The sequence below is a fragment of the Ascaphus truei genome, chromosome 5 (assembly GCF_040206685.1).
Source record: "Ascaphus truei isolate aAscTru1 chromosome 5, aAscTru1.hap1, whole genome shotgun sequence".
NCBI classification, from domain to species: domain Eukaryota; kingdom Metazoa; phylum Chordata; class Amphibia; order Anura; family Ascaphidae; genus Ascaphus; species Ascaphus truei.
Window position 1 is genome coordinate 287,378,361 of NC_134487.1, and position 18,780 is coordinate 287,397,140.

The window sequence follows — 18,780 nt, forward strand, 5'->3', positions numbered from 1 at the left end:
AAACTAGGGACCCCATATAAATAAATACAGAAATACCAGACAAATGGGCTCGTCCTACCCCCCCCCTTCCACCCCTCCCACCCTTCTTTTTCTTCTTTTCTACGTTCTTCTCTTTCCTTTGTTAAGCTCATGAGAGACGCGTGTTATATCAATTATTTTATTTCAGATGACGAACTGTTAATGCTCTTTGTTGTATGGACAAGTGACACTGTTAAAATATCATATGTATTCCAAGACTATATATTTGTTATGTCTCTCTAAAACAATAAAAATAAATTGAAACAAAAAAAAAAAAGTTGCGACCTAAAAAATATTTTTCATGGTAGGTGCGCTATGGGTTGGTGGGTGAGGGGGGGGTGCGCTATGGGTTGGTGGGTGAGGGGGGGGGTGCGCTATGGGTTGGTGGGTGAGGGGGGGGGGTGCGCTATGGGTTGGTGGGGGGTGCTATGGGTTGGTGGGGCTGCTCCTTTCATTTGCCCTGGGCCCCAAGATTTCTGTTGGCGGCCCTGTATACGTGGCTATGTCATCCACACAAACCCTCCCGTACGACGGGGCCAATGCCGGGGAGAGGCAAGGGAGGGTGCTCTGCTACATACATATTATTGATACGTTGCTTTAAAAATATTATTTTATTGAGGGGAAGAGGGTCTCACTTACATTGATTTTGTTACTACAGTAATTTTCTTATTTTGTTGGCTTTTTCCAGCTTCTTCATTGTAATTTTCTGTTTCGGTTTTTTCCCCCGTTTCTGAACCTTCTTCACCTTTTTAAATGTTTTCTCCTTTTTCATTTTTTCTCTCTTTTTCTTCAGCTTTTGATCTTTTTTGACTTTCTTCTTTTTATCTTTCTGAGTTTTTTTCTTCTTTTTCTCCTTTTTATCCTTTTCCCCCTTTTTCTTCTTTTTCCCCTTTTTCTTCTTTTTCCCTTTTTTCTTCGTTTTCCCCTTTTTCTTCGTTTTCCCCTTTTTCTTCGTTTTCCCCTTTTTCCTCTTTTTCCCCTTTTTCGCTTTTTTCCCTTTTTCCTCTTTTTTCTCCTTTTTCTCTTTTTTCTCTTTTTTCTCCTCTTTCTCTTCCACCGTTCTCTCTTTTTTCTTCTGTTTTTTCTCCTTTGTCTCTTTTTTCTCCTTTTTTTCCCTTTTCTCCCTTTTCTCTTCCACCTCTTCAACTGTTCTCTCTTTTTTCTTCAGTTTTTTCTCCTTTTTCTCCCTTTTCTCTTCCACCTCTTCAACTGTTTTCTCTTTTTTCTTCATTTTTTTCTCCTTTTTCTCCCTTTTCTCCTTTTTCTCTTCCACCTCTCCAACTGTTCTCTCTTTTTTCTTCAGTTTTTTCTCCTTTTTCTCTTTTTTCTCCCTTTTCTCTTTTTTCTTCCTTTTCTCTTCTTTCTCTTCCACCTCTTCAACTGTTCTCTCTTTTTTCTTCAGTTTTTTCTCCTTTTTCTCTTTTTTCTCCTTTTTCTCTTTTTTCTCCTCTTTCTCTTCCACCTCTTCAACTGTTCTCTCTTTTTTCTTCATTTTTTTCTCCTTTTTTTTGGTTTCTTCCTCCTCCTCTTCACTTTCTTCTTCCTCTGCTTCTTCAACTTTCTCTTTCATTTTCTTTCTTTTTTTATATTTCCTCTTTTCTTCTTCCTTTCGCCCCTCTCTTTCATCCTCTTCCTCACTTTCCATTTGATCCATTTTCCCGACTCCTAAAGCATAACAATCTATCAGTTACAAAACTCCTCCTATTACTCCATATAACCCCTCCCATAACTCCTCCTATTACTCCATATAACCCCTCCCATAACTCCTCCTATTACTCCTTATAACCCCTCACATAACTCCTCCTATTACTCATATAGCCCCTCCCATAACTCCTCCTATTACTCCATATAACCCCTCCCATAACTCATCCTATTACTCCATATAACTCCTCCCATTGTTCCAGGTAACCGCTACCTATAGCTCCTCCTATTGTTCCATTTAACTCCTCTATATAACCCCTCCTATTACTCCATGTAAATCCTCCCCATATCTCCTCCTATTGCTCCATATAATTCCCTTCCTCGAAACTTCTCTACAGTTTCAAATAACCAATGTGTATAACTTTTGCTGTTCTATATAACCCCTCCCTAGAACTCTTCCTATTTTTCCATATAACCCATCCCTATAACTCTTCCTATTGCTTCATATAGCTATTCCCTGTAACTCCACCTATTGATCTATATAACCGCTCCTTATAGTTACTCCGATTGTTCCCTATAATTCCTCCTATTGCTCCATATAACCCTTCCCTATAACTCCTCCTATTGTTGCAAATAACCCCTCCCTATAATTCCTCCTGTTGATCCATATAACCCTTCCCTATAACTCCTCCTATTGCTTCATATAACCGCTCCCTATAGGTCCTCCTAATGCACCATATTACCAATCTATATAATTCTTCTGATTTCTCCCTATAACTCCTCATTGGTCCATATAACCTATTCCTATAACGCCTCCTATTGCTCCATATAACTACTTCCTATAAATCCTCCTATTGCTCAATATAGCCATGACCTTTTAACTGCTCAAATTGCTTCATATAACCACACCCTATTACTCTTATTGTTCATTATAGCTGTTCCCTATAACTCCTCCTATTGCTCCATATAACTGCACCCTATAACTCCTCCTATTGCTCTATATTAACCCTTCTAATATTTCTCATTGCTCCATATAACCTCTCCCTATACCTCCTCTTTGCTCCATATAACTGCACCCTATAACTCCTCCTATTGCTTGATATTACCACTCATAATAACTCTTATTGGTCCATATTACTGCTCCCTATATCTCCTCCTATGATTCCAAATAACCCCTAACTATAACTATTCCAATTGTACATATAACTGCTCTCTATAACTCCTCCTATTGCCCCATATAACCCCTCTCTCTACCAAATTATTGGTCCATGTAATTCCTCCTAATTGTACATATAACCCCTCACTATAACTCCTCCTATTGGATATAACCACTTTCTCTAACTCATCCTGTTGGTCCATACTGCATAATTTCTCCTAATTGTACATATGACCCCTCACTATAACTCCTCCTATTGGATATAACCACTCCCTTTAACTTTTTCCCAAATCCCAATCTGACACACAAAATATGAGCAAATCCTCCTAATATGTCGGGTTTTATTGACCCCGGATTAAAATCTCTCTTTTCGAGTCAGTTGAACCATAAATATCATCACCATATTTGTGTTACCTTTTGGCCGGGCCGGGACCCAGACATCCTCGGGATCCTCCGGTTTCATCTTTCTTGTTTTATTAAACAACTCCTCCTGAACGGTCATAAATTTCTGCTCTTGTTTCGTGCTAAAAAGAGGGGAAATGGTTAAAAGCAGTACATTAATAAGAATATACAGCACGCTATCGGTCCTAAATGAGGTTAGCAGGCGACAGGGCCATGCAAGTTAGAAGAGAACTCACTAGATCTACAAAAGGGTTTTAAACTTGATCCCACTCGTATGAATGTGAGCTGAGGCAGGGCTTGGGCCTAATAGCTAGATCCCCAAAGGCCTGTTAAATCATGGCAGCATTACCTAAAACAGGTGAACACATAATCTCATATACTTTATACCAATCTTGGTGTTACTCCCATCCATCCCCTGAAATAGGGCTTTAAGTCAAGTTGAGGAAGAGAGGAGGGAAGCGAGAAATAACGCTGGGAAATAACGCAATCTCATTGAAATGATGACTAACGGTGGTATTTCACCCATCCAGACCCCGCAAAATCCCTATTTCAGGGTCTGGATGGGAGTAACGCCAAGTTTAGGTGTAACGTAGCTGACGTAATATAAGGTTCCCATGTTTACCTTAACGAACTTAGTGGATATGTGTTGTTATGATAATGCCTCATTTGTATATCATTTGCATGATAACATCATCAGCACTAACGTCCATTATACAGGATAAAACATGGCGTAACATTCCCTTCTCGTCCTTTGAAGATACACTGTTAGGTCAACGTGACATTAAGTCACTCGGGGGCAAACCTACAGAGCGTTCTAGGGCCTTAATGAGACGTTACCTTAAGTTAATGTCTCGTTAAGTGCTAATGGGAATCTTCATACCTCACTAGCGCGTTAAAGCCTGTCTTACTGCTGTGGATGAAAATGGAGCACTACTATTGTACTTGGAACACTTAAAGAAAAATGCTGAGTGCGTAAACCATAAAAAAAACATATTTATTGGTTATTTGAAAAAAAAAAGAGATGGTATCGCCCCACCAACGCGTTTCACGCTGTGGTGCTTTCCTTTACAAAGCGCTACAGCATGAAACGCGTTGGTGGGGCAATATCTTCGGGTTTTTTTTCAAATGACCAATAAATATGTTTTGAATGGATTACGCACTCTCAGCATTTTTCTTTAAGTGTTACAAGTAGTAGTAGTGCTCTGTTTTCATCCACCATTGTTTCTACCCTACAAAGGGGCACACCCAGGACCCTAGGACAAGGGGAACAGTGTCAGGGTGCTGCACTTTTCCAGTGAGTCAATTTGATGACCAAATATCCCCTTATCAACTGAGGAATGAAGGTATGGTTGGTTTTTCAAGTAACGGCCAATTCTGGACATTCCATGTGATTTACCTTCACATCTGTGTTTTGTGAGGTTTCCAGACAAGTGTGTTACACCACCTACCTGTCTACATTCCATAGTATATTGTAATTCCCTGAGTCATTATTGCACTGGGACTCTGTTTTTTATACAGTACATTTTTCATGTCTGTTTATAGCTCTTAGCACCACACAATTTTTCTATTACTGCTAAAGCGATCTGCCGTTAAAGAGGCACTCTGGGGACACTTAAAAAAAATTGTTTTAATAAGCTTGAAGCAGCGGGTCTCTGGAACTGAACTGCGTTCATTTCAACTCCAGGGACCCCCTGCTTTCTGAGATACTTACCTTGGAAGCGGGTGCTGGTAGCAGCCCAGACAGAGCTACAAATATGGCGGCTTTAATGTCCCGCATCCTGCTGGCCAATAGGAAGCCGTGACATCATCCCTTGCGGCTTCCTATTGGCCCACGTGACAAAGGAGATTTAAACTGAGCAGAGTTACCACCAGCACCTTCAGAAGCAAGTGTCTTGGGAAGCAGGGGTTCCCCACCTGTGCTGAAATCAACGCGGTTCAGCTCCGGAGACCCCCTACAATCCTATTAAAAAAACAATGTGTCACCAGGAGTGCTCCTTTGACTTTAATGGTCGTTAGTGTTACTGATATGGAAAAGAGGTGTGGAACACCTCAACCCATAGCCACAGCAGGCCGTTACAGTTATCACAGGCCTTAACGCTGGGTTCTTTTAGGTCATGGCTATACCTGGTCTCAGGTGCTTACAGACGGGACGCATACATTTTTTGGCCTTGTCCAGGGTGCTGAAGTAGGCCACTTGGCTTCCTATATTGCCTTAGCAAAGTACAGCAAATAAAAATATCACTTGTGAGCATATTCACATGTCTCAGACAGGTCTGCAACCCTGTCATTCCCCATTATCTCTTAGCATGCAATACTTCCACTGCAGCCAGGGATTCTGGGTAATGACATGCAAATGAGCACTTACAGTGAGTAACTCTTTACTTCTTATCCATGTTAGCATGGCCCCCTATAATCTTATGCCTGCCGCATTACACAGCTTTTTCAGCACAGTCTGGGTTAAAGAAGTGCAGAGCCAGTAACCCTACTCACAGACAGCTATTTTGGGTCTGGTCAAGTGCAAGGTCGGTTGCTGGCTATGCATCGTGAAGCTGATGGTGGGTATAACAAGACATTAAAAAAGTTAGGGCGGGTAAAAAAATAAAATAATTAAAACCTTCACTGTTCAGTGACAGCGCATAAAAAGCTGCTGGAGGGTTTGTCACCCTTCACTGTATTTTATCAATCAAATTGTACTTTCATGTTTATGATATTGATGGCATGAAACACTTAACAGTGTCAAAACACACAGAAGTTTTCCTTATAGCGCGTGTGCTTGGCACACACCACCTTTTTTTAAAATAACAAATAGACTTGTGGGACCATCTACAGGCATACCCCGCATTAACGTACGCAATGGGACCGGAGCATGTATGTAAAGCGAAAATGTACTTAAAGTGAAGCACTACCTTTTTCCCACTTATCGATGCATGTACTGTTCTGCAATCGTCATGTACGTGCATAACTGATGTAAATAACACATTTGTAACAGGCTCTATAGTCTCCCCGCTTGCGCACAGGTAGGGAGCCAGTATTGCTGTTCAGGACGTGCTGACAGGCGCAGGTGCGAGCTGCCGTTTGCATATTGAGCGAGGGGCATCAGCGCGTCACTACTACGGCGGTCTGTAGGGCAGAATAAGTGTCCGTAGTCGCGAAGCGAGCGTACGGAAACAGGGGTATGGTGCTATTGAAAATATGTCCATACTCGCGAGTGTACTTAAAGTGAGTGTCCTTAAACCGGGGTATGTCTGTATATGGGATTATAGTGATAAATTGGACTTTTATGAGGGAAAGGACGTTTTGGGACAACCTTAAAGGGATTGGAATGAGAAGGGGGAAAGAAAAGTAAAATTATTCTCGCCTCGAGGTGTGACAGTGTATCTATTAATTGTGATTGTGAAAGTGTAATGTTTTATAGAATACTAGCTAATATACCCGGCGTTGCCCGGGATTTAATTTTCCCGCTCCTCCTCGCTTTCCGCTCACCCCCTTTCACTGCTCCGGTTCCCCCCCCCCCTTCACAGCTGCGTCCTCCCCCCCCCCCCCACGTTCACATGTCCGATTCCCCCCCCCCCTTTCACATCTCTAATTCCCCTATTCCCCCGCCTTCATAGCTCGGCGGCGGCGGGTCACTGAGGGGGCGGCCGGGAGGGCTGGGATTCCCCCCCCCCCTTGACAGCTAGCCGGCGGCTCCCTGGGTGGGCAGGAGGGTTGTAATTCTTTCCCCCCCCCCATTCCGAGCTTGCGGGGGTGGCTCACCTTTGGTTAGGAATTTCCTCCCCCCCTCCACCTCAGAGCTCGGCAGCAGCAGCTCACTGGGGGGTGGGCGGGAGGGTTGTGATTTCCCCCCCCCTCCTTCAGAGCTGTACAGTGGCGGATCACTGGGGGGGCAGGCGGGAGGGTTGTGTGGCGGCGGCCCACTGCGGGTATCTCTGCGGCTGACTTTGGGTGCGGTGTGTGACAGGGGGGGTGGAGGCAGCTGACTTACTGCGGGGCGGGGTTTTCGCTGCGGTGGCGGGCGGGACCAAGGTCATCAACAGAAAGCATGGGGCCCAGGACAAATGAAAGGAGCAGGGCGGCCGCCCCCCCCCCCAAACCCATAGCGCACCTACCAGGGTAAAATATTTTTTAGCGCACAACTTTAACTTAACTGTTTTCTTATTGTCATACAGAAAAAAAGATTACAATGCAACATGTTTTTTTTTATATTTACCACAAAAGACAGGTGACTGAGTGGGTGGGTGACGAGTGAGTGGGTGGGTGACGAGTGAGTGGGTGGGTGACGAGTGAGTGGGTGGGTGGGTGAGCTGAAAGGCAGGAGGGGGGGGTGAAAGGCAGGAGGGGGGGTGAAAGGCAGGAGGGGGTGGTGAAAGGCAGGAGGGAGGGGGGTGAAAGGCAGGAGGGAGGGGGGTGAAAGGCAGGAGGGGGGGGTGAAAGGCAGGAGGGGGGGTGAAAGGCAGGAGGGGGGGGTGAAAGGCAGGAGGGGGGGTGAAAGGCAGGAGGGGGGGGGGTGAAAGGCAGGAGGGGGGAGGGGTGAAAGGCAGGAGGGGGGGTGAAAGGCAGGAGGGGGGGGTGAAAGGCAGGAGGGGGGGGTGAAAGGCAGGAGGGGGGGGGTGAAAGGCAGGAGGGGGGGTGAAAGGCAGGAGGGGGGGTGAAAGGCAGGAGGGGGGGTGAAAGGCAGGAGGAGGGGGTGAAAGGCAGGAGGAGGGGGTGAAAGGCAGGAGGAGGGGGTGAAAGGCAGGAGGAGGGGGTGAAAGGCAGGAGGAGGGGGTGAAAGGCAGGAGGAGGGGGTGAAAGGCAGGAGGAGGGGGTGAAAGGCAGGAGGAGGGGGTGAAAGGCAGGAGGGGGGGAGGGGGTGAAAGGCAGGAGGGGGGGGTGAAAGGCAGGAGGGGGGGGGAGGGGGTGAAAGGCAGGAGGGGGGGAGGGGGTGAAAGGCAGGAGGGGGGGAGGGGGTGAAAGGCAGGAGGTGGGGAGGGGGTGAAAGGCAGGAGGTGGGGAGGGGGTGAAAGGCAGGAGGGGGGAGGGGGTGAAAGGCAGGAGGGGGGAGGGGGTGAAAGGCAGGAGGGGGGAGGGGGTGAAAGGCAGTTGGGGGGGGAAGGGGGTGAAAAGCAGGAGGGGGGGTGGGTGAAAGGCAGGAGGGGGGGTGGGTGGGTGGGTGAAAGGCAGGAGGGGGGTGGGTGGGTGGGTGAAAGGCAGGAGGTGGGTTGGGTGAAAGGCAGGAGGGGGGGTGGGTGGGTGGGTGAAAGGCAGGAGGGGGGGTGGGTGGGTGGGTGAAAGGCAGGAGGGGGGGTGGGTGGGTGGGTGAAAGGCAGGAGGGGGGGTGGGTGGGTGGGTGAAAGGCAGGAGGGGGGGTGGGTGAAAGGCAGGAGGGGGGGTGGGTGGGTGGGTGAAAGGCAGGAGGGGGGGTGGGTGGGTGGGTGAAAGGCAGGAGGGGGGGTGGGTGGGTGGGTGAAAGGCAGGAGGGGGGGTGGGTGGGTGAAAGGCAGGAGGGGGGGTGGGTGAAAGGCAGGAGGGGGGGTGGGTGGGTGAAAGGCAGGAGGGGGGGTGGGTGGGTGGGTGAAAGGCAGGAGGGGGGGTGGGTGGGTGGGTGAAAGGCAGGAGGGGGCTGGGTGGGTGGGTGAAAGGCAGGAGGGGGGGTGGGTGAAAGGCAGGAGGGGGGGTGGGTGAAAGGCAGGAGGGGGGGTGGGTGGGTGGGTGAAAGGCAGGAGGGGGGGTGGGTGGGTGAAAGGCAGGAGGGGGGGTGGCTGGGTGAAAGGCAGGAGGGGGGGTGGCTGGGTGAAAGGCAGGAGGGGGGGTGGGTGAAAGGCAGGAGGGGGGGTGGGTGAAAGGCAGGAGGGGGGGTGGGTGGGTGAAAGGCAGGAGGGGGGGTGGGTGGGTGGGTGAAAGGCATTAGGGGGGGTGGGTGGGTGGGTGAAAGGCAGGAGGGGGGGTGGGTGGGTGGGTGAAAGGCAGGAGGGGGGGTGGGTGGGTGGGTGAAAGGCAGGAGGGGGGGTGGGTGGGTGGGTGAAAGGCAGGAGGGGGGGTGGGTGGGTGAAAGGCAGGAGGGGGGGTGGGTGGGTGAAAGGCAGGATGGGGGGTGGGTGAAAGGCAGGAGGGGGGGTGGGTGAAAGGCAGGAGGGGGGGGGGGGTGAAAGGCAGGAGGGGGGGTGGGTGAAAGGCAGGAGGGGGGGTGGGTGGGTGGGTGAAAGGCAGGAGGGGGGGTGGGTGGGTGGGTGAAAGGCAGGAGGGGGGGTGGGTGGGTGGGTGAAAGGCAGGAGGGGGGGTGGGTGGGTGAAAGGCAGGAGGGGGGGTGGGTGGTTGGTTGAAAGGCAGGAGGGGGGGTGGGTGGGTGAAAGGCAGGAGGGGGGGTGGGTGGGTGGGTGAAAGGCAGGAAGGGGGGTGGGTGGGTGGGTGAAAGGCAGGAGGGGGGGTGGGTGGGTGGGTGAAAGGCAGGAGGGGGGGGGTGGGTGGGTGAAAGGCAGGAGGGGGGGTGGGTGAAAGGCAGGAGGGGGGGTGGGTGGGTGAAAGGCAGGAGGGGGGGTGGGTGAAAGGCAGGAGGGGGGGTGGGTGGGTGAAAGGCAGGAGGGGGGGTGGGTGGGTGAAAGGCAGGAGGGGGGGTGGGTGGGTGAAAGGCAGGAGGGGGGGTGGGTGGGTGAAAGGCAGGAGGGGGGGGGGGAGGGAGTGAGAGGTAGGGCACGGGGGGGGGGAGATCCCTCCCCCTGCGGTTCCTCACCTCGCACATGGCCGCGTTTCTCCTCGGGCTGCCCCTTGGGCTCTCCTCCCTCCTGGCCTCTCCCGGCTAGCGGTCTGACGCAAAGGAGCTAGGCCGCGGCCCCACCACCTCCCGGGCAGGCCTCTTCCTCCTCCTCCGGGTTTTAAGAGGCGGGGACGAAGCTGCCCCGGCAGCCCCACACGCACTCGTGGGCCACATTGAAAGCAAAGTCCTCTGGCAGCTTGGACGGCCGGTGCTCGTGGCGGAAGTGCACGCATGTCACCCCCCGGCCACGCATGTCACCCCCCGGCCACGCATGTCACCCCCCGGCCACGCATCACCCTCCCCTCTGTCTGCAGGGGGGGAGCCGTTGAAGGGAGAGCCGGAGGAGCGCTCTCGGTAATGGGGAGCCGGAGGAGCGCTCTCGGGGATGGGGAGCGGCCTGGGTGGGGGGGAGAGAGTGGGGAAGCGCCGGGGAAGATAGAGCGCGACGGAGAGAGCCGGAGGAGCGCTCTCGGGGATGGGGAGCGGCCTGGGGGGGGAATTGTTGCGGGGGGGGGGGAATTGTTGCGGGGGGGGGGGGAGCCGGAGAGAGCTTGCTCTGGCGGTGGAGGGGAAATTGGGAGAGCGGCAGTGCTTAAAGGCGTGCAGTGTGTGTGAGGCTGCGGGGAGATGAGCATTGTGTGATGGTATCCAGCGGGCCAGGCCGCGGGGTGAGTGGCCTGGTGGTTGTGCGTGTGTCTTCCCCCCCTCCAGGTGTGGGCGAATGAGTGTGGCAGTTGAGCCAATGAGAGGCATGCGGGGGCGGGTCCGAGCCACGGACCAATCTGATTGGCCAGAGGGTGAGTGGCAGACCAACTGACCAATCAGATTGGCCTTTGGGACAGGACATACAATGGTTTCAAAAATATATAGATAGATTAGATCACTCACTAGATGTAATAAAATAATCCAATTCCGGCAACCAGCGCCACGATTATTAGACTGGTTCCAGTTACCATCGCTTTTGCCAGAATGGGCCTGTGTGGGATCACTGTACAAAGAATAGAAATGTTAGTTATTACCTGTGCGCAATGCAAAAATAAAACAGATATTTGGGAAGCGGGATTAGGGATTTAACCCTTCAGTTCCCAGGCGACCGTCAACACCTGTGAGGGATTCTTACGTGGGGCTGACCCTTTAACCCATTAAACACATCACTGTCACTAGGTCACTTGACTCCTATGTGGGCTGACCCTTAAACCCATTAAACACATCACTGTCACTCGGTCACTTGACTCCTATGTGGGCTGACCCTTTAACCCATTAAACACATCACTGTCATTAGGTCCCTTTGGTCCTACATGGGACTGACTCTTTAACCCATTAAACACATCAGTCATTAGGTCCCTTTGGTCCTACATGGGACTGACCCTTTAAGCCATTAAACACGTCACTGTCATAAGATCACTTTGTTCCTACATGAGACTGACCTTTTAAGCTTGGGTAGAGAGGGAGAGAATATCATAAAATCAATAATAAAGTCAACGTCCCTTATGTATTAATTAACGTACCATTATCCCAGTCTCTTTTCACTCGTTTTTGACCACCGGCAAACTCTGATTTGTAAAGAAAAGAGATAATAGCATTAAGAGAGAAATACATTACAGATACAATATGGGAGTTGTGTTTTTATACATATATTTATATGCTGTCAGTTCTATGAAAAATCAAATTACTATGATCTATATTCCAAATGGATCTATGGTCTAGTAGAATCAGCATATGATTCCTTAACCCCTGAAGTGCTAGAGGGATCAGAAGTGCAGTAGAATAGGGTCACCCTACAAAAGTCAGGATCACCTTCTTACATACATCACCTTCGCTTATTAGATCCCCCTCTTGCACGTCAGCTGCCCCATTAATGTTACCAGGATACCCTCTCTAAATAGTGAGGGTCACTTACACAAGTTACCCTAGAGACTTCACCCTATAAAATGTAGGAACATCCTATTACCCACATCATGAACATCAATAGGATTGTGTTGTTGACAATAAAACAAGATATAGCACTTTCTTCCCACATTATTGACCCTCTGGCAGTGGAATGGGTAAATCCCCAGTCCCACTTACTGTAGCAAGATGTATAATATATGCAATAAGGAGAGAGCGCTCTGCACTATAACCTATCCTGTGTAATGTCTGTCTCATAGGATGAATAAAAGGGTTTACATCCCACAGAATTTACAGCATATGTTACACTCCCCCTGCCTCTAATTGGTATGCAAAATGTAACCATCCAAATGGTGTTTTAATCAGATGGGCGTATAGCTTCCTGTGGGTGGGATAAAATGAGGCCTTGCCTATATATTAGGAATATCTCTGGGGACGGCAAAGTGAGGGGTTTCAAATTCCTGTGTGCAAGTGGCCTATTTATAAGTGGCCTGCAGCTAATCTGGAGCTGACATGAGTTGAACAAGAAGACATCTATCAAAGACTCAAGAACACACAGTGTCCTTAATGTGAGCCAAGACCAACTCTGCTATGAACATTCTAAAACTCCACCATTACTTTATTAATGTTTGTAACCCCTTACATCTTGCTTTTTACCCTTCTTAACTTATTTTCACTGCCCAGGACAACCCCACCTCTCAACACTAACCTAGCCCTGCTATCACTACACCATGTCTTCTCTAGTATCACTACACCATGCCTTCTTTACTATCCCTACACCATGCCTCCTCTACTGTCACTACACCATGCCTCCTCTACTATCCCTACACCATGCCTCCTCTACTGTCACTACACCATGCCTCCTTTGCTATCACTACACCATGACTCCTCTACTATCCCTACACCATGCCCCCTCTACTGTCACTACACCATGTCTCCTTTGCTATCACTACACCATGCCTCCTTTGCTATCACTACACCATGCCTCCTCTACTATCCCTACACCATGCCTCCTCTACTATCACTACACCATGTCTTCTCTAGTATCTCTACACCATGCCTTCTTTACTATCCCTACACCATGCCTCCTCTACTGTCACTACACCATGCCTCCTCTACTATAACTACACCATGCCTCCTCTACTATCCCTACACCATGCCTCCTCTACTATCACTACGCCATGCCTTCATTATTATCCCTACACCATGCCTTCATTACTATCCCTACACCATGCCTCCTCTACTGTAACTCCACCATGTCTCCTCTACTATCCCTACACCATGCCTCCTCTACTGTCACTACACCATGCCTCCTCTACTATCACTACACCATGCCTTCTCTACTATCCCTACACCGTGCCTCCTCTACTATCACTACACCATGCCTTCTTTACTATCACTACACCATGCCTCCTCCACTTTCTCTACACTATGCCTCCTCTACTGTCACTACACCATGCCTTCTTTAGTATCACTACACCATGCCTTTTCTACTATCCCTACACCATGCCTCCTCTACTATCACTACTCCATGCTCCCTGTACTATCACTACACCATGCCTTCTTTACTATCACTACACCATGCCTCCTTCACTTTCTCTACACTATGCCTCCTCTACTGTCACTACACCATGCCTCCTTCACTTTCTCTACACTATGCCTCCTCTACTGTCACTACACCATGCCTTCTTTAGTATCACTACACCATGCCTTCTCTACTATCCCTGCACCATGCCTTCTCTACTATCCCTACACCATGCCTCCTGTACTATCCCTGCACCATGCCTTCTCTACTATCCCTACACCATGCCTCCTGTACTATCCCTACACCATGCCTCCTGTACTATCCCTACACCATGCCTCCTGTACTATCACTACACCATGCCCCCTCTACTATCCCTACACCATGCCTCCTCTACTGTCACTACACCATGCCTTCTTTAGTATCACTACACTATGCCTTCTCTATCCCTACACCATGCCTCCTGTACTATGCCTACACCATGCCTCCTGTACTATCACTACACCATGCCTTCTCTACTATCCCTACACCATGCCTCCTCTACTATCCCTACACCATGCCTCCTCTACTGTCACCACACCATGCCTCCTCTACTATAAACTGTTGTAGTGACCATACCGCTCAGCCTAATACTAATAACCAATACTGAATTCTAACAGGGTGCTATAGGAAATATAATAGGCGTTTTAAAAAGGTGGGTCCAAAGAGAACACAAAAATGTGCCTATATCTAGCACTCGCTGTGGCAATAAGTAGGTGAGTAATTACTCTATGGGAAATAAATATCCCTAACACAACAGTCTATGATCAGAGACTGACCATCAGCTGACATATGCCTCCTCTATTGTCACTACACCATGCCTTCTCTACTATCCCTACACCATGCCTCCTGTACTATCACTACACCATGCCTCCTCTATTGTCACTACACCATGCCTTCTTTAGTATCACTACACCATGCCTCCTCTACTGTCACTACACCATGCCTTCTCTACTATCCCTACACCATGCCTCCTCTACTATCCCTACACCATGCCTCCTCTACTATCACTACACCATGCCTCCTCTACTATCCCTACACCATGCCTTCTCTACTATCCCTACACCATGCCTCCTCTACTATCCCTACACCATGCCTCCTCTACTATCCCTACACCATGCCCCCTCTACTATCACTACACCATGCCTCCTGTACTATCGTATACACCATGCCCCCTCTACTATTGGTATACCATAGGTGATTTGGTAAATGGTGCTTCACAAATGTATGCTCTTATTTATGAGTACAATATATTCAGAGTATTGTCCCAATGTCCAGAATGACTGTATAATAACAGAAATCACCCTGGGGGGGATTTGGGGACCCAGTGGTGCCCATCTGGTTGCCACAAAGATTGGTCCCTTGGTAATTACCTACCCATTAGGTTGACAAATGAAATAGCAAGCACTGAAAAAGGTAAATACAGAAGGACTGATGCCCTTTACCTGACAGTGATATCCAGACAGGACAAACTCTCCCAGTGTGCAATCCTTAGTGGTAGAAGCCAGGATGTGTTGAAGAAAAGTAGCACAGCCTCCGCATCAGTGGAGCAAAAATAGATGGGGCAACTCCAGATTCAATAAAATTGTGTTTATTGCACAGCTAAGCAGTGGAAATGTAGAAAACGCACCAACGCGTTTCATGCAATAGGACTTTGTCAAGGTGTAGGGAAACAAATATAAGCATACATTTTTATTAGTTAAAATTCGCGCCAAAACCGTCCTGAAATGACGTAATCAACATGCGTCCCGAAAATGCATCTCCCAAAGATTCACAAATTGTTGATCTCCCCTCCAGGGAGACCGATTATTTCCAGCATTGAATCTTTGGGAGATGGTGTTTCACGGTACGTGGATCATTTCTTACATCCAATTGTGTGATTTCTGCCCTCCCACATTCTCGATAGTGGAGACCTTCATAAGCAAATTCAGGGGATCACTTGGAAGAGGAATTGTATATGGGTAACATTTGATGTAACCTCGCTCTCTATCATGATTTCTCATTCTCAAGGGGTGGCAGCTGTTCACATTTTTCTGTCACGCTCTGATTTATCACCTGCACATGTCCCTTTAATTTTGGATGCAATTCTTTTTCTTCTTACCCACAATTATTTTTTTGTGATGGGCACTGAAAACCCGGTTACTATTCTGACAGATCATAAGAATCTTCTCTACATCGAAGGCGCTCGGAGGGGTTTCGACAAGTTCGATGGTCCCTTTTCTTCTCTCGTTTCAATTTCATTATTTCCTATCTACCAGGTTCTAAAAACGTAAAGGCAGAAGTCCTCTCCCATCAATTTCTAGAAGAAGACAAGGCTGAGGACCGAGAGGAGACCATACTTCCGCCTTCATGTATAATGTCCGCTAATACTTTTGACTCTTTGGAAGACATCGCATAGGGCCAGTCCGATGTTCCTGAGGGCCTCCAGGTTCCAGAGGGACGCATTTTCACTGCTCCAACATATCGTAGAAAGGTACTGGAATGGGGTCATTCTTCTAAAAGCTCTGGACATCCGGGTACAAGGAGAACTATCGACCTTCTGGAACGGAACTTCTGATGGCTAGGCATGTGTAAAGACATAAAGGAATTCATCACCGCATGTACTACTTGTGCCCAGAATAAAACTCCCCTTAAGTGGCCTCCAGGGTTGCTGCAACCCCTTCCGATTCCGGATCGTCCATGGACTCACCTTTCCATGGATTTCATCGTGGAACTACCTGTATCCAAAGGTAGGAATACCGTTCTGGTGGTGGTCGACCGATTTTCTAAGCAGGCCTATTTCATTCCCCTCAAGGGTCTACCCAATGCCCTCAAACTATCCAAAATCTTTATCAAAGAGGTGTTCCATCTTCATGGGGTCCCCCAAGTCATTGTGTCAGATCGAAGCTCACAATTTATCTCAAAATTCTGACGGGCCTTCTGCAAAGAACCAGGGAGCTCCCTTCACTTTTCTTCCGTCTATCACCCTCAAACTAATGGTCAGACGAAGCGGACGAATTAATCCCTAGAAAAGCTCATCCGTTGCTTCATCACAGATACCCAGGACAACTGGACGGATCTTTTGCCTTGGGCCGAATTTTCTCACAATAATCTACGTAGCGAGCTTACACAGGACTCACCGTACTTTACCAACTTCGGATTTCATCCCTCAGCTCTCCCTACTGCAAGACCCAGATCCAGGGTACCAGCAGCAGATAACAGGATTCTGCATCATCAAGAATCGTGGGAAAAGATTCAGCAGAACCTCAGAAAGGCTATCTCTATGCAGAAAAAACAGGCAGACCGACAGTCTTGAAACGCCTACACAGAATCGGGGACAAAAAGTGTGCTCCCTTTGGGAATCTTTTTTGTTGTTTATATGTTGCCCTTATCCCTGGAGCACCACTAGTATTTAGTATATCGCATGCTCACTTCTATATACACATACACACATGTCATCTGTTTTTTGTTGTCTGGTGGGTCAGACTATGATGTACTAAGGGAGGATGGACTCCGGCCCCACTCTGACACATACAGGGCAATAGCGGGGTTACATACATTTACCATGATCCCTTGCATACGCACTTACCATAACACCCTTATACTTTCTCTGTAAGTTCTCCTTACTTACCACTTAGATTGTAAGCTCTTCGGGGAAGGGACTCCTTTTCCTAATTTGTATATTTTGTCTGAAGTGCGTATTCCTGGTATATTTCTTATTATTGTGTCACGTGTATTACTGCTGTATAGCGCTCTGTACATGCATGGCACTATACAAATAAAGATATACATACATACATACATACGATCAAGAAACAGAGAGCGGTGCTCCGAGATGTGTCAATAAAAAAAAGCAGTGGTCCTGCTGGTGCTGGGTTAGAAAATAAAAAGCAGTGGTACTTTTACCTGTATCCCCACCAATCTGGGACAGTGTCCCATCCTGCAGCAGAAGAATCCCTATAGGTTAAATGAGAACATTAATACACAATTAATTATTAGCATCAAGCAGGTGAATTTTAAACCCCTTACTCTCCACCCCGCCCCCTAAAATACATTCCTCACCCCCTGCAACACCCCAAACATCTACCCCATGTACAGAGGTAGTGAAGGGGTTAAAAGGGTGCTTACCATTCAATGGCCTAATGGGGAATCCTTCAATGACTGCAATCAATAAAAATATTTGTAATGATATCATTTTCTTTTAAATACTCAGCTAAGACAAGAACAATCTGATACCTCAGAAGCATCTGGGATGCTGTGTATGCTTTGTGCCTCAGCTGAATATCTGCAGGTGTGACATCATTGTGGCATTATAAGATCACCACTGTGTCACTCAATGCTGACAGCAAGGCAAACATAGGATCCCAATAAATGATCCCAATAAATGATCCCAATAAATGTGTCTGTGCTGTCATTATAAATGAGCCTTTATAAATTGGGGAGAGAGGTTATATGGGGTAATCGTAGGAGTTATATGGAGCGGTTATATGGAGCAATCGGGGGAGTAATGGGGAGGCAGTTATAAGGAACAATAGAAGGAGTTATAGGGAGAAAAAGGAGGAGTTATAGGGAGAAAAAGGAGGCGTTATAGGGAGGGATTATATGGAGCAACAGTAGGAGTTGTATGGAGCGGTTATATGGAACAATAGAAGGAGTTATAGGGAGTAGTAATATGGAGCAATAGGAGGCGTTATAGAGAAGGGCTATATGTAGAATAATAGGAGGAGTTACAGGGGTTAAGAGAGGTAATATGGAGCAGTATTTTATCCATGTCATAAGGATTCCTTATATTCTAAAATATCTTCATGTTAATTCTGTACAATATTGGCTAGTTCGTGATTTATGATTTAACTATAATTAATTATGTCTGTATTATTATTTATGTTGTAGAAGTTATAGCTGCATTTCCTCAATATTATCAAAAGAGGGTGTACAGTCACATATCTGCAGGTGTGACATCATTGTGACATTGTGCCATCATCATTGTCTAACACAGTGTTGACAGCAGAATAAATATGGAATCCCAATAAATCTTTCTGCCACAATAAATGAGGGACTAGAGTTATGTCCGGTCCCTGGCGCCCCCGCGAACCCCCCCATTTCACACCTCACGTGCCCCCTCTATTTCCCACCCTCTTCCCATGTATTGCTCTCCCCTCCATCTCACTCCCTCTTCCTCACTCACCCTCCTCCCGCCGTGCATGTGTTTCTCTCCCCTTCGTCTCACTCTTACTCCCTCTTTTCCTCACTCACTCCCTCCCCCCTTCTATCCTCTCCTTCCGTCAATTACCCCACTCTCACTCAGTCCCCCCCAATACACAGTAAAAAGCCCCCCACTCCACCAGTACATACAGTATTACAAAAATAGATCTACTTTGGTGATGGTCAGGCTGGGCCCGGTGA

The 18,780-nt window shown here is 48.0% G+C and overlaps 1 protein-coding gene across 1 annotated transcript; it reads right to left on the minus strand.

Annotated features, from left to right (window-relative positions):
- Nucleotides 1-650: 650 nt before the first annotated feature.
- LOC142494598 (uncharacterized) lies at nucleotides 651-17,327 on the minus strand. The gene is made up of 5 exons (XM_075599046.1): nucleotides 17,284-17,327; nucleotides 11,459-11,503; nucleotides 10,839-10,938; nucleotides 3,230-3,339; nucleotides 651-1,683 (listed from the first exon to the last, which is right to left on the minus strand). The coding sequence occupies exons 3-5, from the start codon at nucleotides 10,904-10,906 to the stop codon at nucleotides 671-673; spliced, it is 1,191 nt and encodes a 396-aa protein (XP_075455161.1). The 5' UTR covers nucleotides 10,907-10,938; nucleotides 11,459-11,503; nucleotides 17,284-17,327; the 3' UTR covers nucleotides 651-670.
- Between the last annotated feature and the right edge of the window lie 1,453 nt (nucleotides 17,328-18,780).